The sequence below is a fragment of the Nicotiana tabacum genome, chromosome 15 (assembly GCF_000715075.1).
Source record: "Nicotiana tabacum cultivar K326 chromosome 15, ASM71507v2, whole genome shotgun sequence".
In the NCBI taxonomy this organism is placed as follows: domain Eukaryota; kingdom Viridiplantae; phylum Streptophyta; class Magnoliopsida; order Solanales; family Solanaceae; genus Nicotiana; species Nicotiana tabacum.
The window spans coordinates 20,204,646-20,229,424 of record NC_134094.1 but is presented as its reverse complement, the minus strand read 5'-3'; the positions used below and the strand labels follow the sequence as shown (position 1 = coordinate 20,229,424).

General features: G+C 35.8%; 1 protein-coding gene across 1 annotated transcript; it reads left to right on the top strand.

Moving 5' to 3' along the window:
* The first annotated feature begins 262 nt into the window (after nucleotides 1-262).
* LOC107817563 (protein arginine N-methyltransferase 1.5) lies at nucleotides 263-24,138 on the top strand. Its single transcript, XM_016643417.2, has 23 exons — nucleotides 263-636; nucleotides 7,299-7,416; nucleotides 8,008-8,117; nucleotides 9,759-9,848; nucleotides 9,973-10,038; nucleotides 10,518-10,609; nucleotides 10,750-10,825; nucleotides 10,921-11,007; nucleotides 16,900-16,990; nucleotides 17,610-17,701; nucleotides 17,794-17,829; nucleotides 17,911-17,979; nucleotides 18,929-18,997; nucleotides 19,139-19,192; nucleotides 19,304-19,378; nucleotides 20,080-20,172; nucleotides 20,298-20,401; nucleotides 20,858-20,906; nucleotides 21,019-21,105; nucleotides 21,569-21,674; nucleotides 22,970-23,057; nucleotides 23,324-23,417; nucleotides 23,695-24,138. The coding sequence occupies exons 1-23, from the start codon at nucleotides 499-501 to the stop codon at nucleotides 23,776-23,778; spliced, it is 1,968 nt and encodes a 655-aa protein (XP_016498903.1). The 5' UTR covers nucleotides 263-498; the 3' UTR covers nucleotides 23,779-24,138.
* The last annotated feature ends 641 nt before the right edge of the window (nucleotides 24,139-24,779 follow it).

The following is a 24,779-nucleotide window of genomic DNA, read 5'->3' as shown; positions in this document are numbered from 1 at the left end:
AATTACTATGTCAAACCTTAACATGTTACACATACATCCATGTAATTTTGTAGTTCTGGTGAGATTTTTTTTTTTTTTTTTTTTTTTTTTTTGTAGTTTTCTCGAAGCAATCAACAGTCAACTCCTCTAACTTATATATCTAATTTTACGAACGAGCCAAACACAAACAAAAAATAAATTATGTATTATTAATTCATCTATAACTAATTTATGTATAACTCGTTTTCGTACCAAAAGGACATGTTACATATTACTGTATTACTAATATTAACTTCCTTGTTGACACCAAAAGGAAAAGGTTTGTTTCCCCCTCAACCCGCATTTTGTCCAATCTGGTTTGGATTTCCCGAAATGATCCGACCCGATTAGATTCAGAACCCTAGTCACCTCCGCATATATAGGCTAAAACCCTCGCAAAACCCCGCCCTTCGCCCTTCATTTAGTACGAGACACTCTCAGTTTCACACTTGAGCTCTTCTAGCTCGGCCTCCTTCAAAAATGCCGCTTGGGGAAAGGCAAGGAGACGAGAAAAATGACGCCAAGTACTGTGGAGTCGAGACGGATTTCAGCGATGACATGCCTCAACTTCTGTCTCTCAACATTCATGGCGGCTTCGACTTCGTTGTTGCACCATTGGTTAGTAATCCGTAAATTCTAAACCCTAAATCCCAAACATGCTTTTAGAAGTCTTAATTTTTCTATTTTGATCATCAAAAAACAGCATAACCGAGAATGTTTGAAACTCGGTGATTTTAAGCCTGCCCCAATGTCATTCCCCAGAAAATAATGAAACTTTATTGATTAAAAATTGTCAAGTATGAATAAAAAGAAATAATAAAGTCTTTTAAGATTAATTGTAACTTTGGACAATCTCCTTTTAGCGCAGCTAAGCGCGCACTCTTTCACTTGGTATAAAATAGCGTCTAAAAACTTTTCCAATTATCATGTAGGGAATTAATATTTAACTTTCAGCTTAATTCTAATTTATGAGGAAACCATTTTCCATCTTCCTGGATAATAAAAAAGTCAAATCAAATTTCATTTTTTTGAGATTATAAAATAAATGTTTTATGCAGAAAACTGATGTTATGTTACCTTTTCTAAGCTACTTAACTTTTTCATGTATTCCAAAAAAGATTGGTTACATTTAGAAACGTGTTCCACTTAAAGCTCCAGGGTTATAACACGAATGGAACATTTACCGAGAATTTTTAACCCATTAATTTTTCTTTAATTTTTTTGACTTAATTAAGTTGTTAAAAGGTTTATTCTTAAGTTTGGAGAGTTGTATGTATAAGTAATAAAACATTGATATTACTGACTCTTTTCTTTTTAGCCGGACTAGGACATTGTTCAATATGTTTGATTTAATTTGGAAAATGTGATTAACGGTGACCAATTAGCCAGTCACATATGGGCCGTAATACCCTATTTTGTTATGTGTGAATGGTCAGTATGTCACCAACAGTAACATGAATGGTGTTTCCTAGCCCATTCTTGGTGAATTTTGATCTTCTATCACTTTCGCTCGGGCTGTTGACATTACATTTTTCATTTCAAAATTCAAATATGATGACTTGGTTTGCTAGCTGAATAATGCGCGACATGATGTGTGATTTTGAGAAATGGAAGAATTTAATGATTGTAATTTGCTAAGTTTATGATAAGGATTTCTGTCATATTTGTAAGAGTAATTTGACGAATAGCCTAGTGTAAAGCAGCTTCCAGTTCCATTATTTGGATTGGTGATTCAAGTCATCAATGCAACAAAGTGCAAAAAGATCACTATTGACTCCTTGACATGGGATTTAAGAGGTGCATGGTTTAGCTGAAAAATAAAATTTGGGGGTTTGACAGGGTAAATTTAGTTGCTGTCATTAACCATTGATGCCAAACCGTTGTCCATCATTTTACTTGCTATGTGGCACTGTAGCAACAGATGATTCACATTCTCCCAATTGCTTGCACATAGATAGCAACTGACATATGTTATCCATTTTTCTATGAATTTTCAGCTATATTATAGTCCATTGCTATTGACCAAGTGAAAGTAAACCTTCCATGCAGCTCTAGGTTCCATATTATTATAGGAACATATGTCTTTTCTTCTCAGTAGTGTGCGGTATCGAGAAAAGTCCTGTCCCCGTCCACACCAATTAAAGGCATACTTGTATTTTGCAACAATTATGCTTTTCCGCAAACATACTCACACTTGCATATTTTTACATTTCACTTACATAAGAATAGATGAGCTTGGATGGAGTGGAGATCTATTTAGCCAATCACAACTTAATTAAGTTGTTAAAAGGTTTATTCTTAAGTTTGGAGAGTTGTATGTATAAGTAATAAAACATTGATATTACTGACTCTTTTCTTTTTAGCCGGACTAGGACATTGTTCAATATGTTTGATTTAATTTGGAAAATGTGATTAACGGTGACCAATTAGCCAGTCACATATGGGCCGTAATACCCTATTTTGTTATGTGTGAATGGTCAGTATGTCACCAACAGTAACATGAATGGTGTTTCCTAGCCCATTCTTGGTGAATTTTGATCTTCTGTCACTTTCGCTCGGGCTGTTGACATTACATTTTTCATTTCAAAATTCAAATATGATGACTTGGTTTGCTAGCTGAATAATGCGCGACATGATGTGTGATTTTGAGAAATGGAAGAATTTAATGATTGTAATTTGCTAAGTTTATGATAAGGATTTCTGTCATATTTGTAAGAGTAATTTGACGAATAGCCTAGTGTAAAGCAGCTTCCAGTTCCATTATTCGGATTGGTGATTCAAGTCATCAATGCAACAAAGTGCAAAAAGATCACTATTGACTCCTTGACATGGGATTTAAGAGGTGCATGGTTTAGCTGAAAAATAAAATTTGGGGGTTTGACAGGGTAAATTTAGTTGCTGTCATTAACCATTGATGCCAAACCGTTGTCCATCATATTACTTGCTATGTGGCACTGTAGCAACAGATGATTCACATTCTCCCAATTGCTTGCACATAGATAGCAACTGACATATGTTATCCATTTTTCTATGAATTTTCAGCTATATTATAGTCCATTGCTATTGACCAAGTGAAAGTAAACCTTCCATGCAGCTCTAGGTTCCATATTATTATAGGAACATATGTCTTTTCTTCTCAGTAGTGTGCGGTATCGAGAAAAGTCCTGTCCCCGTCCACACCAATTAAAGGCATACTTGTATTTTGCAACAATTATGCTTTTCCGCAAACATACTCACATTTGCATATTTTTACATTTCACTTACATAAGAATAGATGAGCTTGGATGGAGTGGAGATCTATTTAGCCAATCAGAACTTGCTAGGGATTGAGGTGTCGTAGTAGTTGTTGTACACACCTAAGAATAGTTTAGTTACCTTGGTCTCGATTGAATAAAAGTGTTGCCACCTTGTTCCATAACAAAAGATGATGCTTTTTTTACCTGATTCATCCTTTCCCACAAAGAAAATTCTTTATCAGTCTCTCTAGCTTTTTTGACCAATAAATGAATTTGGAATAAGGAGAAATATATGTAGGGACGTTGTACAAAGTGGAGTTATGATGATATTCTTGTCTCCCTCGGATAATGAGCCCGTTTGGATTGGCTTAAAAAAGTGGCTTTTAAGCACACGTGCTTAAAAGCACATTTTTAGTGCTGGAGCTTGTTTTCTAAATAAGTTGTTATGCGTTTGGATAAAAGTGCTGAAGTTGAAAAAAAGTTGTTGAAGTGTTTGGTAAACAAGTGCAAATAAGCACTTTTTCTGTTAAAATGACCGAAATATCCTTAAAGCTGTTAACACTGAAAATAAGCTTATTACTACAACATCCTTAATGTAAAATTAACTCAAATACAGACTAGTTTATGTCTTAATTAGCTCTAAATTAAATTAATTAGATAAGATTATTTTTAATAAATATAATCTGAATGCCAATAGAATTGTAACATGCTTTTGCTCTGAATATTCAACTACTAAATAAAATTATTTGTTTCTAGAGTGAAATGAAAAAAATATAATATAAGTATAAATTAATGCCAATAAAACTAATGCCTCAGTCTTTGCATCGTTTCTTTTTTCCTCGGCAAGTTCTCACATTTGTCTAATGTCAGGTAATTAAGGGTCTTATTAATTACTTATCACGGAAAAATTAAAGCTACTTATTTATTATAACAATGTGAAGAAAGATACATGCAACGTCAAAATGGAAGATGGGAAAAAATGACGTTATGACTTTACTAAGAGTATTTTGTAATTTATAAAAAAAGGAGGGATAATTAGGTCAAACATAAAAAGCTTTTAAGCCAACAAGCAATAAGTTGGTCATCCCCAACTTGTGGCTTTTGGCTTAATTCAGCTTAAAAGTACTTAGCGTAAAAGCTCTTTTAAGGTTTGCCAAACACTCAAACAAGGTAAAATGTGCTTTTAAGCTGGTTTGACCAGCTTTTAAGCCAATCCAAACACCCTCAATGTTTGGTTTATCAAGATCGAGCACTGTACACGGAGATAGAATAATGGACCAATTTTCTCTACCTCGCTTTGAAACCATTGTAGCTGAATAAGTACACAAGGAGATTCTAGTCCACGTTGTGATAAGCATCTTTAGAGGTTGTTTTGTTACTAGGATTATAAAAATAATCCTGATATAAAATGTGAAATTGTGTTATCTTGCATGGCTGAATTTTGGCTTACGGTATAAGCAATACTGGAATCATTTTTACCTCAATTCTGTTGTTATTTTATATAGGATTCGATATGGGATTCTAATATCACGATTAACAATCCTTGAATAAAACACCTAAAAAACTAAAAAATTAAAAGGCTAACTTAGAATCATTTTATCATGGGTTTTACTTAAATCGAGATTATTTACTATGAAGGCTAATAACTATATCCGTTAAATTGTTCGACCACTTCATTTGAAATTTTAAAATATTAGAAAGAACACACTTTTATTTACTTAATTATGTCTTCAACACAGTTCCTCATGTGTGGGCTTAATTCATTTTATGGGTCAATTACATGGAAATTCTTTGTGGCAGAGAGATTCGATCGGAGCAGCTCTGCCTACTCTAATATTATGTTGAGTTAAGCAAGTAGAGGGAGTACACTTTCATTCACTTAATTATATCTTCTTATGGGAGTACACTTTCATTCACTTAATTATATCTTCAATAATATTTATTTTTTAATTCAGATGAGGAGAATATATGCTTTTGTAAGCTGAATTAATTATTTTATTTGTTATTATGGTTTCACGTAAGCGTGATCAAATGCGAAGAGTGTAGAAAGGTGTCAAGGTCTTTTGGAAAGTTTAAGTGAAAATCCGCAATTAAGGCATTGGCTTTAGTAATGGTCATTGGACTTAATTGACATGATCTTTACTTCACATATTTCCTTTAGTTACAATTTTTCAATTCATTTCTCAAAATAATTATGGTCTAGAATTTTTTTACAATAGTGGTATTCGGGCCAGCTTGTATTGTCTACCATTATAGTTACTTTTTCTTGTGTTACATATATATTTTTATATTTCCTTCATTAGCAAATATGTGAAGTAAAGATCATGTAACTGCACCGGCCATAAGGCACTTGTTCTAGTGCTCTATGCATGCACTCCACATAACCTTGATATCATCGAGCGTCAAGCTTAAAATCGCCTTAAATGGGCTGTAACTACACTGGTCTAGTAGTGTCATGGTATCTTATCTTTTTGGTGGGGGTTTAAGAATTTTGGGTGGCTTGTTGGCCCATTATATATGTTCATGATATTATCTTTCATTGTTGGATGTTCATGATCCATATGTTACAAAGTACACATCTAAGTAATTCCTTTCTCTTCTTTAGTTAACATGTTTGGATAATGACTTCATGAGAAACATAGATCCACATTCTATGTTGTATAGAAAACTTCAACAATTGCAAGATTTGACTTGATTTAAGGGGTCATCTAGTTCTTCTATTCTTGGTATTAGGCATGTTGGGGGGCTTTTTTTTGGGGGGGGGGGGGTAAAGTGGATATGATTAGTTTCTTTTTTGTTGTGAAGATAAAGTGGACACGATAAGTGTCGAATTGTGTTGGAATTTTGTTTCATGGGGTTACTCTCTAGGTAATTTAGTCAAGTAGAAACTCTATTTTACTCCTGCACTGTACCTATCCCACAATTTTTGTGATGTAATTTTTCACTAATACTAAGATGATAATGAGCTTATTGAAATATTGTGGTATAGGAAGGTCAGGCAATCTTTTCCTATCAATCATTTGCCTGGAAGCAATGGAATCATCTATTGAAATCTCATTGATGAAGGCACAAAGAGGGTGGGAAAAGATAGGATACTTTTTGAAGAGGGCTGAAAAAATAGAATAATTTCTGATAGCCATCTAGTGATTGAAAGTGTTAAAAAAAGGACGGAGTACATTGAAATTCACATGGAAGGAAGTTATCTCGAAGGACTTGCAATTTCTGGGTATGCATGCATATTTAGCTAAAATTAGGGCATAATAATGGAAGAAAAGGATCTATATAGGCAATACATATTGGTGGAGAATATGTCTTAGACATTAACACGTTAAATGTAGGTCCTATATTTTTAGGAGTGGCTTTGCCTTTAAGAGATTTTATACATTTAGAAAATATACAAAACTTAAAAGTATTTTTTATTTGTATTTGCATAATATTGGCATGAGATGAGTTTCAATGGAGAAACATGATCAGTGAGAATTTATATAGCCGACTCCAACTTGTTTGGAGTTGAGGCATAGTTGTTGCAGCCATCTGTAAATAAAAACTTGAGTAATTAATTGGTACTTTCCGCTCTCTGTGCAAGTGGTGATAGGTAGATGGTCTAGAGTTAGAAAGGTCTAGCAAAGACAGATTGTAGCACAAACATTGAGAAAGACATTGAGCTTTAGAGAATTTAGTGAAAGAAGATGGCGTGTTTTCTTAGTGAGAGATGGCATGTAATGACCACAAAATTTTATTATTATTGTTATTGTTATTACTATTTTTTGTATAGTCTCTGTAGCCATAATCTAATAAAAAGCATCATTACATTTAAAAAGAAGATGCTCTTTGAAGTTTGTATTAGGTGTGCTTGCTAAAGATATGCGTTCTCTTGTTTTTCACGATAAGTATGTCACTCGTTATAGTGTCTTATACTAGAGCATACTATCTTTGCTTGGAGTGCTAATTGTAAGGGATGCCTTAGTCTTCAGAATGGAAATAACTCTATAAATTTCATCTTAATCAATATAGCATTATTTAATCCTTAATTTTGTGATGCAGATGGATCCTGCTTATAGGCCTAGCTTACTGGAGAGTAGCAATGGTGGATCTGGGGTGCTTCCATTTGCGGGGTCAGACTTGGTGCTAAGCCCTTCCCAGTGGAGTAGTCATGTTGTTGGTAGAGCTTCTTTCTCTTCATTCTTAAGATTTAGTTAATATTTGTTGGTCTAAGTATTGTATATTATTCTGCACGGTGAGTGTCTTCCTTATCCTCCTCAGCAATTTGAAACTCTTTGTGGAATCCTCATTTGTTAGTCTCTTACTGTCTGATTAACACATTTACTGTTGTTTTTTCTTTTTGGTGATAACTGTTGATGCATTTATTGTTGTTTTTTTGTTGCGCTGCAAAAAAAGGAATACACAAGTTTATTCTCTTTGGATGTTCTCCTCAGTATATTAGACGCAGACTTGGTGGTTTTTCTCTATTGTGGATGTGATAGTCAAAATGGATCATCACATGGATCCTGAGCAGATAGGTGGAAAGAATCCATTTTTATTTTGGGATGCTAATATTGTTTATCATTCAGAGGAATTATAATGTAATATCCACGATTGACTTTTCATTGTTAAACAAATTGTTTGTTAATTGTCGTTTTGATAGTCCGTATCATGAAATCTATTCATGAAGGTTCTAATAGTGATTGATATATTAATGGATCATTCTCCACATCATCTCAATTTTGTTATTTTTCTGGCACATGCGATCTAGGTAAAATTAGCTCATGGCTTGACTTGGATTCTGAAGATGAGATGCTTCGGAGGGATTCTGAGATTGCTCTCAAACAAGAAATAGCTTGGGCTTCTCACCTTTCACTGCAGGTGAGACTGTTGCAATGTTCTATGTTGTGGTTTGCAAATGTGTTCCTTTCTCATTACTTTTATCATCTCCAGATTTTTATTGTTTCTTGCAGTTTAGTTTTTATATATGCTTCTCTGGTTCTGTCTTTCTCCCCCTACAGTAAACAGGGTTGGCACCCACTTGATCCCCAATTCAATACAAGTCCTGTGTGTTTATCCAACATACAAAAGTATGCTTCATTCACATAAAAGTGTATCGACATGAACAAGAGTATCGGTTAAATTTCTAATGACTTGTTTGTCTCCATCAGACTCTTCTTTACCACCTTTAAATTTCAACGGTTTGACCACAAGCACCATGTTGACTTGACATGACAATGGACCAGTGGTGTGAATATGCTATGCGGTTTGTGTTGGATTTTGTCAAATCTGATTGGAGACTTTTACTTTGAGACATAGATGCAGAGATGAAGGACAACAAGCAAGAACCTCATGCTACTGTTACTCTTCATTTTTGTCTGCCTATTACTTGTTCTTTTCCTATATGTGATAGCTAGAATGTCGGTGAGGTAACTTAGGCTGAAAACGAGCATGTTAACCAATGGATTTGAAATAGATTTTTAACATTTTGTGTGTGTGTGTGTACATATATAGAGAGAGAGGGAGAGAGTGAGTGAGTGTGTTTTTGCTGGGTTAAAATCCTAGTAGAGAAAATAAGCAGAAGGTGATTTCTTCCCATCTGCCTAAGCCGTTGGTGGATAGAGTTACCAAGCACCTGGTGGAAAGTAGCACATACCAGGTGTGGAGTAGTCGAGGTATGCGCAAGCTGACCTGGGCATCACCCTTATAAAAAAGAGAGTTTTTGGTGATTGGTGATCTTAGCCAATAGTTCTTTTACCTTCCTGGTGTTTCTTCTTGGCATTTATTCCCCAACTTTGGGGCTTTTGTAATCTTGTGCTGAAGTTAGGACAAGCCCAAGATATTCTGAGTCGTTCGCCAGTTTTCTTTCTTATATATCAGTATGTTCAAGGCTTAATTCATTATATAAACTGCATATAGTGTAAGGGTTCTTGATAAGATCAGACGTATTTAGTTCCTTAAGCTTCCTATATTAGAGACTGTGGAACATAAGTGGATTTAGTTATTCTACTTTATCAACTGTTCCACTTCTTCACCTTATTGTTTGCGCATTTGCTTTGGTTAGGCGCTAGATTTTCCTCGGGCTGACAACTGCTAAAGATAACTTGAATTCTAGCAATAGTCTATTTGTGAAGGCTCACCAAGTGGTGTGGTCTAACGGTGGATGAAGCTAGAATAAAGACAACGCTGGACCAGTGTTCTGAATACCAGCGTTGGTGGATAGAATTACCGAGTAACTGGTTTAGGTACCTGATGGAATAGTTGAGGCACATAAGTTGATTTGTAATCACCATTATGGGAAAAACTGTCTAGCCGTGTAGACTTCATTGGGTTAGCAATTTTTGCATGCCCCTCCATGTTTGCCTCCATCAAAGAATGTGGAGAAAGGGGGGGGGTTGCTTTGATTGTGTAACTGCAGTTAGCAGTTACTTTTCTTTTTGCGCTCTCCAGTGTGTGCAACTTTTATTTGCTTGAGTTAAGCGACACTTGTGTTTATTGCTCATGAACCTTCTGTTCCTGCAGGCATGTCTTCTTCCTGCACCCAAGGGAGTGACCTGTGCTAATTATGCTAGATGTGTGAATCAAATTCTACAAAATCTAAGCAATATGCAGGTGTCAATCTTGTCTTTGTTATGGTTATTTATTTTTCCTCCATTTTTGTTCAACATTAAAAACATGCTCCTGCATTGTATATTTTTTGTTTCATATTCTCGTTCTGATGTTTTGTGGCTTGAAGTTGTGGCTAAGGATTCCATTGGAGAAATCTGATGATGACGATGGAAATAGAAGTCCTAACTCTATGGTGAGTAATTGCTGCATGACTGCTTAGTGAAGATCTATAACTTTATATTCCCCTAGCTGTCAGACTTGTCTGTTGAATATTCGGTACCAATGGAAGATAGTATAACAATCGTCATGATTATAATTGTCAATTTGGTGGCCTTTTTTATGCTACACTTAGTTCCTTCTGGCCAAGCCATTGACCATGATGATTCATTTCCTTTACTCAAATAAACTTTCTGATAAGGAAGTGATTCTGGTTTTCTTTTTGCTGGTACCGGGGTTGCTGGTAGAAGTGAATGGCCTGCTTATCACTTTCTATTTTCTGCGTTTAGTCTTAAGTCTAGTTGTTAATTATTGGACCTGATAAATCTCCCGAAAGCTTCTCTCCCTAATTTTCTATAGTTATGTTGTCTGAGCTATGGCATACCGCTTTAATTTTAATAGATACGTTCAAAATTAGTGCTTTAGTTTGATGATGGATTTCTTTATGCCAAGCAGGGTGAAGAACATAGAGATTCGTGGGAAATGTGGAACTCGTTTCGTACTCTCGGTGAACATCATAGTCAGCTCTCAGTTGCACTCGATGTTCTGTATGTATATAAATTTGTGAAGTGTTATTATTTTAAATTTAATGGATTCTAGGTGATAAACTTTGAGGAGAATTCTTTAAATTGACATTCTTTGATGTGATTATGTCAGAATACTTACATGCAGTTTACTTGCTGCGTAGATGCTCATTACCCTCTGCAAATTCACTTGCGCGGTGGTTCGGGGAGCCTGTTAGAGCTGCCATAATGAATTCCAATGTAAGAAATTGAAGGGGTTGACCCTTTTTGTCCAATGTAGTGCTTGATACTCCTTTTGTTCTAAATAAGTAAATGTTACTGTGCTGATTTGCCAGACTTTTCTCACCAATGCCCGTGGCTTCCCTTGTCTGTCAAAACGCCACCAAAATCTATTGACTGGGTTTTTCAACCACTCAATTCAGGTAGCACGTTCTCGTCCTCATCTCTATTTTGTGGAGTTTGCCATTAACAATAGAGTTCAATGCATGTCTGAAAATTTGGGGTAAAAGAGTGGTGACAGATTCATGGGAGCAGTCTTTGTTTTTTGATCATTTGCTGGTAAAGGCCACTAATCTAAACTGTTCTTTCAATTGTAGAGAAAATGCTTCTGTCTCACTCTATATTTTTCTGCTGAGCTCTATGTTTTTTTGCTGATACAGTAGTAGAAGATAGCCGTAGGTAGATCCATTTTAGTTTTACAAATTCTTATTGTTTGCTTAACACCGTGTTACAAACTCAGCCATATGTACATATTCTATACGAGTGTTTGGAACAGATCCACAACACAAGAAGGTAACTAACCTTAAAAACTAACTTGGCCACGATAACTGGCTCCTCAACCCTGAAGAAAGGTCCAAGGAAAAATGTTTGGCTGACAAAATGATTCAGCATGAGAAGTTAGCCACGTTTGACAAATAATTCTGGGAAATGCAGTTGCTTAGGTGATTCGTCTTTGCCATATGTTTTAAATTCTGTGATCCATTCACTAGGATTCCCGCCGAAACTGGATAAGTATAATATTTGCTGCAACACGTGGAAGAGGAGATATGGTCCTTACCAAAATGTGATATAGACACAGATGGGAAACTCCTTGGGGAGTGTTTGATTTCACCAGTGTTGTGAAGAGCGTGAAGCGAGGAAAAGCGACAACCCTCATTTTGCGAGAAGCGAAGCCCTCGCTTTTTTGAAGTGAAGCGGAATTTAAAAAAAAAAAATCTAAAATAAATACTGCATAGACAACACATGTAATTGTAAGCAAATGTTCAATACTTCAATTAAAAAACTAAAGAGTAGCATCAATTAAAGCACAAAATGAGCATCCTATTCTTCTACAAGATTGTCATATTCTTGTATTCCACTATCATTATTATATTGCTCGTATCTTCTTCAACTTCTTCTTCTTCATCAACTAGGGACAAAGTAGCTGCCTCTTTTCCCTTCCTCTGTGAACTTGAAGTTGAGGTACTCCCCCTCAAACCATAAATCCTCTCCCCAATTCCACGCGCCTCCGCAACATCACCCCAAGTGAAATCAAAAGTATCCTCAAATACTTATACATCTGCATGAACTTCCGGGACTCCAGTTATCCATTCATTAGCATCATCGATGTTGTCCAAACTAATTGGATCAATTACATTGCGAGCGTTGTAACGACGCCTCAATGTTCTATTGTACTTAATGAAGACTAGATCATCGAGACGCTTCGAGGTTAGTTTGTTCCTCTTTTTGGTATAAATCTGCAAATAATGAGTAATTGGTAAGATTAAGACAATTGAGATATAATTTAATTATCTCAATATACTAAATGTTTCTTCTTAGTTCTTACATGCTCAAACACGCTCCAATTCCTTTTATACCCGGATGAGCTACATGTTAGACTTAGAACGTTGATGGCAAACTTTTGTAAATATGGGGTGGAATGGCCATATTGCTTCCACCATTCAATTGTAGAAGTAGAACAAATTTTCAAAACATAATATTGATAAAGAAATAACTTATTAACTATAAAACAACATATAAGCACTCGCTCACCTGGTGACTTCGTCTTTCTTTGTCTAATTGCCATGTTCTTTCCAAAAAGTTGCTCAGCATTCCTATAAATACTAAATTGCTCTGTTATTTTATCTAGCATGGATTCTTCAGGTATCAACTTCTCAATACATTCATAGTATCCATTCCACAAAGGTTCATCTCCTAGAATCCTCTCTTCATTGTCATAAAACAGTTCCGGGTTCAAAACAAGTCCAGCTGCATGCAAAGGGCTATGAAGCTTACTATCCCACCTTTTATCTATGATCTCAAAGACTCTTTTGTATTTTCTTTTATCACTAAAAGAGGCTTGAATAACCTCCTTTGCCCTATCAATTGCTTCGTACAGGTAGCCCATTGGTGGCCGTTGCCCCCATCCACCAAACGAAGCACTTTAACTAAAGGACCACCAATCTTCAATGCATGAACCACATTGTTCCAGAATGAAGGAGAAAGTATAATATCTGCAGATTCTCTCCCTCGAGCTTCCCTTCCATAGACACTGTTAGTGTACTCATCTGAAACAAACAACTTCTTCAAATTGCTTTTTTGCTCATACATCCTATGCAAAGTCAAGAAAGCAGTAGCAAATCTTGTCTTTGCAGGTTTCACCAAGCTTCTTTGTTTAGTGAATCTCTTCATCATATTCAATAACAAAGGCATTTGAACAATATAGGAATGCACTCTAATTATCTGATTAAAGACTGAACTGAAGGGTCTTTCCTTGAAAATGTCACCGAAGATCAAATTAATGGAATGTGCTGCACACAGAGTCCAATAAATATGCGGGTACCCAGCAGGCATCAAATCACTAGCTTCAACATTTTCACTGGCATCGTCCGTGACAACTTAGAACAACATTTTCTGCTCCAATAGAGTCTATTGTACTCTTGAACAAGGAGTACATTTTGGTTGAATCAGTCGAAGAGTCGCTTGCATCAACGGACTCAAGAAACATGCTTCCCTTAGGAGAATTCACCAAGATATTGATGATCTTTTTTCCATTTCTTGCCGTCCCCTTATCCATCATAACGGAACAACCAAACTTGTTCCATTGTACTTTGTACTCCTTCACGATTTTGTTCACCTCTTCCATCTCTTTTTTTAGTTATGAACCTCTATCTTCATAATAAGTTGGAGGCTTCATTCCTGGACCATATTGGCCTACGGCCTCAATAAAAGCGGAAAAGTGTCAGTATAATTAACACAATTAAAAGGAAGACCTGCATCATACATCCACCACTTTTTCCTCCCTTATCTCCAGATTTTTGCGGGAAGTAACAATCCATAGGACCTTTGGTCTTGCCGGTAGATCCACAACTAGAAGACATTGTTTGCATCCATACGAGGAAGCATCATCATTTTCTTCTATTTCATCATCGTCATCATCAAGATTATACAGTTCTTGTTCATGAATCATTTGAGTGTCTTTAACTCTTTTTTTTTTGAAGGAATGCTTTGAATTCTTCCTTCACATGCGACGGAACTTTAGGACAATATGCGACATTTGGATCACCACCGATTAGATGCGCTTTTTGACGATAGATTCCCCCATTTGAAATCTTATCACAAAAAAAGACATCTAATGGCCATCTTGTTGGTATCGCTAACTCTTTTAGAGTAAGCCAGGCCGTGTCTTTCCTATCTTCTTTTGGCGCCATTAAAAGAACAACTACATAACACATAAGTAAGGCAATAAGAACTAAGAATAAAGGATATAAAAAATTAGAGGAATTCTCTGTTAAAAATTGGAAAAATTGGGCAGTAATTTTTTGGAAAACATTCGCCGGCATTTCGCCGCTTTTTGGACGTTTAGAAAGAAAAAGAAAAAGAAGAAGAAGAAGAATGAAAATCAGAAGTTTAGAACATACCTGTTGATGCCTTGAAGCCTTGAACTTGAAGAAGAGGAAGAAGAACAACCCTAGTTGATGCTTTGAGATTCTTTCAGAAATAGAAGTAGATGAAGAAGAAGAAGTCCGCACCAATGTTTAATCCAAAAAACTCGTTTTTAATAAAATAGGGTTGGGTATTTTAAAACAGAGAAGCGGACGCTTCTTCGCTTCGCTTCGCTTTCCCCGCTTCTCGCTTTTTACAGAGAAGCGGTCGCTTTTACTGACCTGAGTCGCTTCACCTTGCTGAAGTGCTGCCCTTCACGCTTCGCCTCGCTTCTCGCTTAAAGCGAGGAAGATGGAGTTTTTTTAAACACTGGATTTCACTGTCTCGTTTCATCTGGAAAGCAACTAAAGGTAAGAGTCAATCTTGGTGTAGGCTCAAAATGGTGGTAAATGCATGGACCACTTGCTGGTGACTCATTTCTGGGGGAGGATATGCTAGATGACGAAAGCTAGGTAGCCTGGGCATATGAATAGCCAGTTACAAGCAGGATCTTGAAAGAGAAATGGTGCATTGCCTGGTAGAAGGAAATTGCTTGTAGGGTATGAAGGAGAAATAAAAATGCAGAACAGCCTATTAGACACTTGTACTTATTGCGCTTTGTCATCCCGGTCCCTTTACTCGATAGAGTTTCATCTAAACACTTCTACCTGATCAAAATGAGAGTCTCAAATCTTTCTGACGCTGTGTGTCTCTATCGCGCTATGTCAGAATCCACATCAGATAAAATATGTCAGATCATTTTTTATTTAGATAGAAAACCTAAAATAACTTTGACTTACCATTTTTCTCTTTGGACTTTTTTATTTATTTTTCTTTTCTTCCCCACCATGACTTTCTTCTTACTGTTCTGCATTGTTATGGCCGAAAATTTTCTCCGGCCACCATGAAACTCCTTCCTTCCCTTCCTTTTCTATTCCATAATCTATTCCTCTATCCTATTTTCTCAAAAGCTCCCTCTAAACAGATCTGAAATCATATTTTAGGCAGGAAACATATCTCAAATAAAGATAAAACGTATGCGATTTTTTTAATCTCTTTTTTGCCTTCACTCTCACCCAAAACCCTATAAAACCTACCAAAACAATATAAATCTTCATTTTCTTCTTCAGAAACTCATCGAAGTTAATTGGTCGAAAAATATTTCACGGTGGCAAATCATTAGTGAAGAGCCTCATTCTTGGTGGTGGATGACAGTTAAAAATGGAGGATGACGAAGGGGAGGAGGCCAAATGGGGATTTAAAAGTGAATTAATAAAACATTTTAATGTTGGTAATTTTGTTTAATATCAAAGCCTAATAAAAGGGAAGGGGGCAGAAAAAGGGGTTGGGCGGAAAGGAATGGGAAGAAGAAGATAGGAAGAGGGGAACAAGGGTGTTGGAAGGGGTTATGACGGGAAAGCATAGGCGGGATTTTTTAAATCTTTTTTCATTTATTTTTATTATTATTTTTTCTATGATTTTTCTAATAATTTTAATCAAAATAATTGACGCACACACATTTAAGAGCGTGTAACCATGCAATTATCTGACTCAACAAAGCAAATGCCAACTAAGCTCGGTCAACTGTCAGAGGGGATTAGGAAATAGGTTTTGATAAACTAGAAGTGTTTAGATGAAACTCCGCAGAATATAAGGATCGGAATGACAAACCTGAACAAGCATAGGAGTCTACTAGGCCACTCTGCCAAATAAAAATGATAAGTGGAGTGTTAGAGGAGCTTTATTTACTTGATAAAAGATGGACTGTGTGAGGAGTTGAACGGAATTGGGATTCTTTGAAACTGAAGAGCAAGTGGGACTGAAGGGGAATGGGTTGTTTGAAACCGAAGACAAAGTGGAAGCTAGTACTTACACTACCACCGTTTTATTTATCACAATTTCTTGTGTGATGTACGCTTATTCCAGTTTTGGCCATTTTTAGTAACTCATTACCTAAATTATATACATCTCTTGTGGTTCGAGCTAATACATTGGTAGGTTTGTTCAGCTTGGTCCTGACCTATTTTCAAAATTTTGCCTACAAATGAGTAACTGAAGTTTTTGCTCGAGTAACATGCATATGTTTCTAGCGACTTGATGGATATGTAAAGTTTCTCAGATGGTTTTGTAGTAATTCATCTGTTTAGCAGGGATTTCAATATTTTCATTAGAATGAATGAAGCTTATATATTTTCCTTTAATATGTTTAGACTTCCAATTTGAGTACAGCTGCTTCATCCCATCTAGCCATTTGCTAGCAAGTTGAGAATACTTGTCATATCCACTAATTTCATATGCCGAGTTATCTGCATTCGACTCTTCTACTAACTAATTATCTTGTTGGATAATCATGTGATGTTCATCATTTTGAGATCTTACCATGAACTTTCTCTTGTAAATATCTCCTGCAGATAGTGATTTCTGGACAACAAATGCAGAATCTCCCCACGGAAACTTCCGGGTCAAATCACAATAGTAATAATCCAAGTGAAGGTGTTGATGGTATGACATTGAACCGTATTTGAGATTAATTTTGATAAATTAGAAAGTTCCAATGATGTATTTTAATCTGCCTTAGTTTCACTCCAATCTTTTGTTATGTCCTACTCACCGTTTTGATTGTGTTGTCAAGCTAACGTGCAACCAAGATGATCTGTATCCTCTCCATATTCCATGTATGAGAAACACCAATTCACCTCCATCTCCTTTAATTTATTAATATAGCATGCACTGCGAAACAAGACTATCTCTTTGACGCCTTGTGCCACATCATATTTCCTCCACATCATATTTCCTCACCTCCCTGTTGTCTCCTTCTCTTAACTCAATATAATAAGATATCATCATAAAGGATTTCGTTCCTATCTATTTCAAACCATGTCCCCCTTACCCCCATCAGGCAGATTTCTTCAGTCTTGCCCTATTTGCGTCTTGGTGGCCCTAGGAAGTTTATCTCCTTCATGAACCGCTTGTTATCCCTCATAAAACAATCGACCACCATAGCCTCTTTCTCAATCGCCAGCGCATACACCTTTGGAAATGCAAGCATTAGGTTCTCTATTCCTTTATGTGCAGTCTTATTGTTAGCAAGAATGCTTTAGTTTGTATTAGCATTGTTCAGGCATGCAGCGACATCCGCTAAGGTCATACCTGGACTACATTGCTTATTTGTACCAAAGGATGGATCCACTTCCTGAACAAGAACGCTTTGAGGTACTGTATCTCCTGGGCATTGGGGGTGTTAGTGACCGGGTGGCTCTTTTCTATTAAGTTTAAATGACACTCAAGAGTTTTTTCTTTTTCAGCTTGGCTATAGAGATTACTTACAGTCTCCCCTACAGGTAGGTTCGCTTTCTTCTCTATCTTCATAATTTTCTTCTATATGGTAGTTGAATTTCTTTTTATTGATTTCCTTCCTTCAGCCTCTTATGGACAATTTGGAGGCGCAAACTTATGAAACATTCGAGAAAGATACGATCAAATACATACAGGTATGGTCAAGCTTATTGTCAATTATAGCAACAAAGCTCAAACTAAACTTAGTCAGGGGCTTGTTGGTTGTTGCTATAGGTTAGAATGTTCTGAAGTACTAAGCAGTGTGTCTTTTATAGAAAGATTAAAACTGGCATACTTTTGCAATGTTCATTTCTGTTTGAAAGAAAAATGCCCATTATAATTTAATCTATTAGCATCTATTGTTGTTTTTGGGAGAAACAAGAGGCTGCCTTGTTAAGGAGGTGTACAGATAATGATAACATGGTGTTAGCACTTTGGTTTTGAGTCTTCACCACTTGAATAGCAAGAGATCTGACTCTTTCATTGTGCTTGTGTTTATTCCTTAGCCTTTTCCCAAATATTTTCGTTTGAAGTCGTTTGAGGAATCTCAAAATTTATCCAAATGTAGACTGCAATTCAAATAGTTGTGCAAGTTGGGTTGGAATTGATCTGATAATGAACAAACTCCATCTAATCTGTACCTTATACTCCCACTAAAGCAAGGATTATTTAAATTCGCTACCCTAATAATTCTATATTTTGCATTTTGACACATTTAAAGATGGTTGCCCTTTCTCTTAACTTGCATCCTTATCCTGTAGAAGCCAAAGTGCACAATAAAATTTTCCGCATACGAGGAAATCGTATGAGCAAAATAAATGTTTTGTCTCATTCATATATAGTTGAAAACTATAGCTCCTGATTGCTTTGCTTTTCATGTTTTCATCATCCTTAGGTATGGATATACGCTCACACATTACACATTATTATCTCTCTTTCACTTATTCCTTTACCTAGTCCTTTTAATTATTTGCAAATTGCAACTGGCTTTCCCTGCATAATGATGGGGGAGGTCAGTGGTTAATTGGTAAATGTTGAGCGTTAAGTGTATTCTTTACTAGTAAAGTTGTGTTCCCTGATCACTGTTGACTCCTATTCTGGCAGTATCAAAGAGCGGTTGCGAAAGCTTTAGTAGACAGGGTTCCAGATGAAAATGCATCTACAATCACTACTGTAAGGGTTTTGTCTTGAGAATTATCTATCTTGCTTTAGATGTTAACTTATTCTCATTTAAACAGCTCGAGACTTCATCTTGAGTTTAATTTTAGTGGCATACCTCAACTTTAATCTGATTTCTTTAAATGCTCGTTGCAGGTGTTGATGGTTGTTGGAGCTGGACGTGGACCTCTCGTCAGAGCTTCGTTGCAGGTTTAAATCTCTTCCTGTAGAGAATGTCAAATCAAGAAAAAAATGGAAGACAGACAATTGACTTTTGCCAATATATCATCTTATTTTTTCTGTTTACCTTGTCACTAACAGGCTGCTGAAGAAACTGGACGCAAGTTGAGAGTTTATGCTGTCGAGAAAAATCCAAATGCAATTGTCACCCTACATGTAATCATTCATTGTTGTCTTTTTAAATTTAGCTTCGTGAACTTTTGATGCGTGGCTATTGTTGCTATTCCTTTTCTTTTTAAGTCTAGAATGTGTTTAGTTCCCATAAACTTCAGTAGCTATTCTTAGATATCCGCTGAAATAAGAAAACATCGAAATAGCTGGATTTTGAAAGGCTGTTTAGATTCTAATTTGACTTATATATAAATTATCCGAGGATAATGGAAGAAATGTTGAAGTAATATGCAGAAAAATTATCAATACATCAGATCAAAATATGAAAGTCAAATAGTTTAATGAATTTGAATTCTTCAGTGCTGTGAAAGTTGAATAAAAATGGAATGGTGTTAAACATTTTGAGACGTTCCAAAATGTAAAGAGTGCAATATAAAGCTGGATGTATGGATGCTAAGAGACATATTACATATACCTGATATGTGTAAAGGGGGAAAATCATAATTCGAAGATTAGCAAAACTCTGAATCCTTTGTTCCATGCATTTGAAATCACTTATAGATTCTGGATCTTTATTGACTTCAAATTTGATGGAAGATCCAAATCGTTAGTTGATGTTTTCATTCTCTTTACATAAACCCCTTTGTTGGAAAATTTGGGAGCTAACTGACTTCGCTTTTACTTTTACTGTTTTAGCTGACTCATTAATGTTTATTATCTTGGCGTGCGCTATTTATTTGAGACAGAGCTTACTAAAGATTGAGGGCTGGGAAAAAATTGTCACCATAGTTTCAAGTGACATGCGCTGCTGGGATGCTCCGGAGAAAGCTGACATTTTGGTATTAAACCGAGTCTTCAGATCAAGAAACAATTCATTTTCTTCATAAGATATAATGTTTGTTCTTTCATTTGCAAATTGTCATTTTAATTCCTCACTCATCATTTTTTTTTAAACTTAATACAGGTTAGTGAATTGCTTGGGTCATTTGGTGACAATGAGCTGTCACCTGAGTGTCTTGACGGTGCTCAGAGATTCCTTAAGGAAGACGGAATTTCAATTCCATCATCGTACGTATTCAAATACTGTATATGGTCATTTGTTTTTTATGTTGAAGGTATACACTAGTTAAACACGATCCACATATCTGATAATATTACACTGCTCTCTGGCAGTGAAGATCGTATATGAATAGGGTTAGTGCCTGCACTTTTGCGAGCATCTGCAGTAGAAATGTACTAATTAGTTCACATGTCTGATAATATTAGACTTCCATGATTCCATTACAAATTTGGGGAGGTACAGCGATTCCATGAGGAACACTAAATTGCCTTTTAGTGACATAAACACCTATATTGGAAATGTCTCCTTGAGAAATGATGTTTTTCTCACTGTTTCCTGTAGTTTCAATCTGTTATATCTTCTTAACTGCAAATTTTGCAATCGATTTAGAAGTGGAATATGTTCGTCTAAACTTAAAATTTTTACTAATCTGCCATGATATTAAATTTCTTTGCTTATTTCAGGTATACAAGTTTTTTCCAGCCTGTGACTGCTTCAAAATTATACAACGACGTAAGCCCTCATTTTTTGATACTATATATATGGGGTTTAGTGACCTCCCTTTTATGTTTGCATGTTCACTTTATCTTTTTTAGCTTTTATATGATTGATTCAATTATCACAGATCAAATCTCACAAAGATCTTGTGCACTTCGAAACTGCTTATGTTGTCAAGCTCCATCGTATAGCGAGACTTACTTCTCCTCAACCAGTAAGTTCCTTTACGTCATGAAGCATCCTGATTTAAAGTTTACAGTTTTTCCACTAATGAGATCAGCAAATAAATTTACACTGTTGAAAAGGCTAAACACTGCAAAATGTCCAAAGATACTCATAAGAGTTGCTTAAACTGCTGACTCATGGGAAAAAAGAATCACAAGGTTATCTTTGTAAATTTTCTCCCTTCAAAATGTTGCAACTGGTTTCAGGAAAAAACAGAAAAGCTTAGCACAGAAACATAATGAAATTCGTACCACTCCATGTGTTTCACGAACAGTAAAGTGAGTAACGTGAGCCAGACATAACACTCCTTCTTCTCCACAAGAGCAAGGAAGAAAAGAACGATAAATTAACAATGCACGAAAAAGGAAAATGTTATGACTTTATGAGTACTAATTATTTTGAGATGCGCATCCCATTTCCAACATCTTTTTTGTTATTCTATGTTTTGTTAGGTCTTTACATTCAATCATCCAGAGCACTCAACTACGAAAAGCAATCATCGGTATAAGCAGCTACGATTTGAGATACCCACTGACACTGGATCAGCCCTGGTTCATGGTATTTGTCATACTCATATACTAATTTCTTGTGCTTTACTTTGTAGTTAAATACCATAAATATGAAGAATGATGTTTGTAGTTATAGTCAGCTACAGATTCAGAAATTTGTGATAAAGGGTGACAAAGAAGATGGGTATCTAAACACTCTCCTCATCGTGAAATTGTTGCTGGATAATATAGTCCAAATGATGCCTTAGTATTTAGTGAAGGATGGTGTAAAGGTAGATGCACTAAAGAAAATGGTGACATTTTAGAGATGCTCATTGAACCCAGTCTAACATTAATCCAGAACAAATTTGTGTCCCTATGTTACCACTTTCATTATTGACTCGAACTGTTGAACCATAAGTTTATTAGTCTTTATTCACTGGGCTATTGGTTAAACCTTTTGGTCAGAGCATATGATATATATTGTCTTGGATGAATTGCTGGGCAGGTCTGTGTTTCACCTCTGGTTGTGTTTCCTGGTTCTGCCCATATAATAATTCCATCCGTGCAACTGTTTTCTATTTATTCAACACTTTCCAATTGACATTTTGACCTGGCCCCAATAAAACCTCTTTTAAGAAATTATAAGCATTGATTTTATGCTAAATAAAATATAAAGTATATCTTAGAACAAATTATAGTAACTTTAGGAAAAACCAAAGTTGATGAATACGTAGTGAACTTGAAATCATTTTTATTCATTTGGTTTGGATAAGCATGAATGTGCGATGACATCTAGCAATTAAATGGTCTTTTTGGGCTCCTGATCCAAACAGATCCATTTCCTTCATCTAAATAGAGCCAAATGGATTTAGTAAGAATTTATTGCCATCTGAAAATAGCTTGGGGTTGAGGCATAATGGTTTTGGCAAGTGGGAGCTGGTTTCACCGGTGCCTTGTTCAAAAGGAATATGTGCTACTGCTCAATTGTTTCCCTGTCTGTTTTTTCTTTTAAGCGAGGAGAAGTCATTCATCCTTCTGCGAGTTACTTCATATTGTATTGATGCCAATGGTAATCTGTCGAGGATCATACAGAAAACAAAAGGTTTCTCTTACTGTTAATGCAATTCATTAATGCTCTCAAGTCTATCCGTCTAGTTTATTTGTCCAGCATTGGCGGAATTCATCTTATTTCCATGAGCAAAGGGAGTTATGAGTTAGGAATACATAGTTTCTTTCATCTTTTGTACTGATTTGGTGTTAGATTGTTGGTTTTATCAATGCTTGGTTTACTAAAGCTCTATACAAGAATGTTTTCTGTTTACTCCTTCCTGACTTCTCATTGATTTCGCCTGTAAATAACAGGATTTGCAGGCTACTTTGATGCTGTACTTTACAAGGACGTTCATCTTGGTATTGAACCATCAACAGCAACACCAAACATGTTCAGCTGGTATGCTATTTCTTTATTCTGTCTACTTTTCTCTTGGGTCTTGTAGAGGCATTTGACCTATCTTCTTTGAGTTACTTAATCTTGGTGTAGATATAGTGTTGATCTCTTTTTTATAGCACTTTGTTTTGGTGAAGCCGAACTAATTACCCACTAAATCATTAGGAGACCTCAATCAAAAGTGATATTTGTGTATTCAAACACCATCTCTATAACTATGTCTTGGTGGTGGATTAAAAAGTGACCAGCTTCTTACTCATTCTTATCAGGTTCCCTATATTTTTCCCATTGCGGACGCCTATCATTGCTCAACCTGGTGTTCCTCTAGAAGTTCATATTTGGCGTTGTTGTGGTACTTCAAAGGTAATTATTTCCAAACATGTTTGTGTATGATCCCATCTGTATCAGCTAGAGTAATGATTTTGATCATAAAAACATGAAGTGATTTGGATTAAACTCCGGATTGAAGTGCAAATTCCCTTGTGAATGAAAAAACACTAAATCAGTGTCCTCAATAATCTGAATCTCCATACTCAAGAACCCAGATAGTGAAATTACTTGAAGGGCATATTTTGCTCCTAACCTCATTGTGAGTTTGTCGAATGCCAGTCTCTAAATTTTTTTGCTTAATGAAATATAGGTTTGGTACGAGTGGTGCGTGACTTCTCCCAGTTCATCTCCTATACACAACTGCAATGGTCGCTCATATTGGGTTGGCTTGTAAGATTTTTCTTCAGTGTTGTCTGGGCTTTCTAGACAGCATGGCGTGATATTGAATTTCAAATGAATTACAAGTTGTTAAAACTGTCATAATCATGCCTCCAAATGGCTGATCTTTCGCGTAAGTTGTGGAAATGCCAACTGGTGCTGAGCATCCAATTGATTGTCTGTGCTCTTCATGGTCCCTTTAAATTTTGTTCATTTGAAATTTTGTAGAGTTAGGTACAGAAAAACAATGTAGTCAATAATCTTTTTCGTTGTATTTTGGGTTGTGTGCTATATGTGATCTTTCTCGTGTAAAATCCGATAGTTGCTCTAACACGTATAAGATGCCCAGTGATGGTATTATTGTTTTTTCCCTGAATCACTGAGCATGTTCGTCGTATTTGTATGAATGTATTTCTTAACCGATTTCTTATTTTACTTGGGGTATTATCACTTTTAGTCTGCGCCAGAAACTATTTACATTTGGTAGCTGAAAAAGTATATATAAAATATATATAATTTTTGTATATAATATACAAAATATATATATACATACAAAAAATATATGAAAAAAATACATTTTTTGCTATTATTTTGACAGTGGTTATACAATGTTTTTCCTAACTTTCACTATTCTATTTAAGGAGGGATGATTACACAATTAATTGGTTCTTAATGTTATGCATGTGTATCTTTGTGAAGCTTTGAATATGGAATATGATTTACGGGTCCAGATAGACTATATCATAAAGTGTTTGTTTAAGTATTCAAAAGAAAAAATGAAGCTTTGGTACCGGAGGTGTGTTTGCAATGTGGTAGAGCTTTTTAGTCAGCTCCCTTGGGGATAGTTGATAAGACTTCTTGATGCTATCATTGGTGGGGTGAAACTACACATAATAATGATATACACTCTTTTTGAGCTTTAGCATTCCATTCGGTGGTTTGAGACTTTCAATAGCTTCATATTATGTATTGTGACTTGCGTGCATGGTTGGTTTCGATTTTTGAGCGGTTCAAGAT

What these genes read in the sequence shown, in the direction of transcription:
- LOC107817563 (XM_016643417.2), top strand. Translation starts at nt 499, where the DNA reads ATGCCGCTTGGGGAAAGGCAAGGAGACGAGAAAAATGACGCCAAGTAC. An exon ending in ATGCAATTGTCACCCTACAT is followed by an intron (nt 19,379 to 20,079) that starts GTAATCATTCAT and finishes TATTTGAGACAG; the next exon opens with AGCTTACTAAAGATTGAGGG. An exon ending in GTTGTTGTGGTACTTCAAAG is followed by an intron (nt 23,418 to 23,694) that starts GTAATTATTTCC and finishes AATGAAATATAG; the next exon opens with GTTTGGTACGAGTGGTGCGT.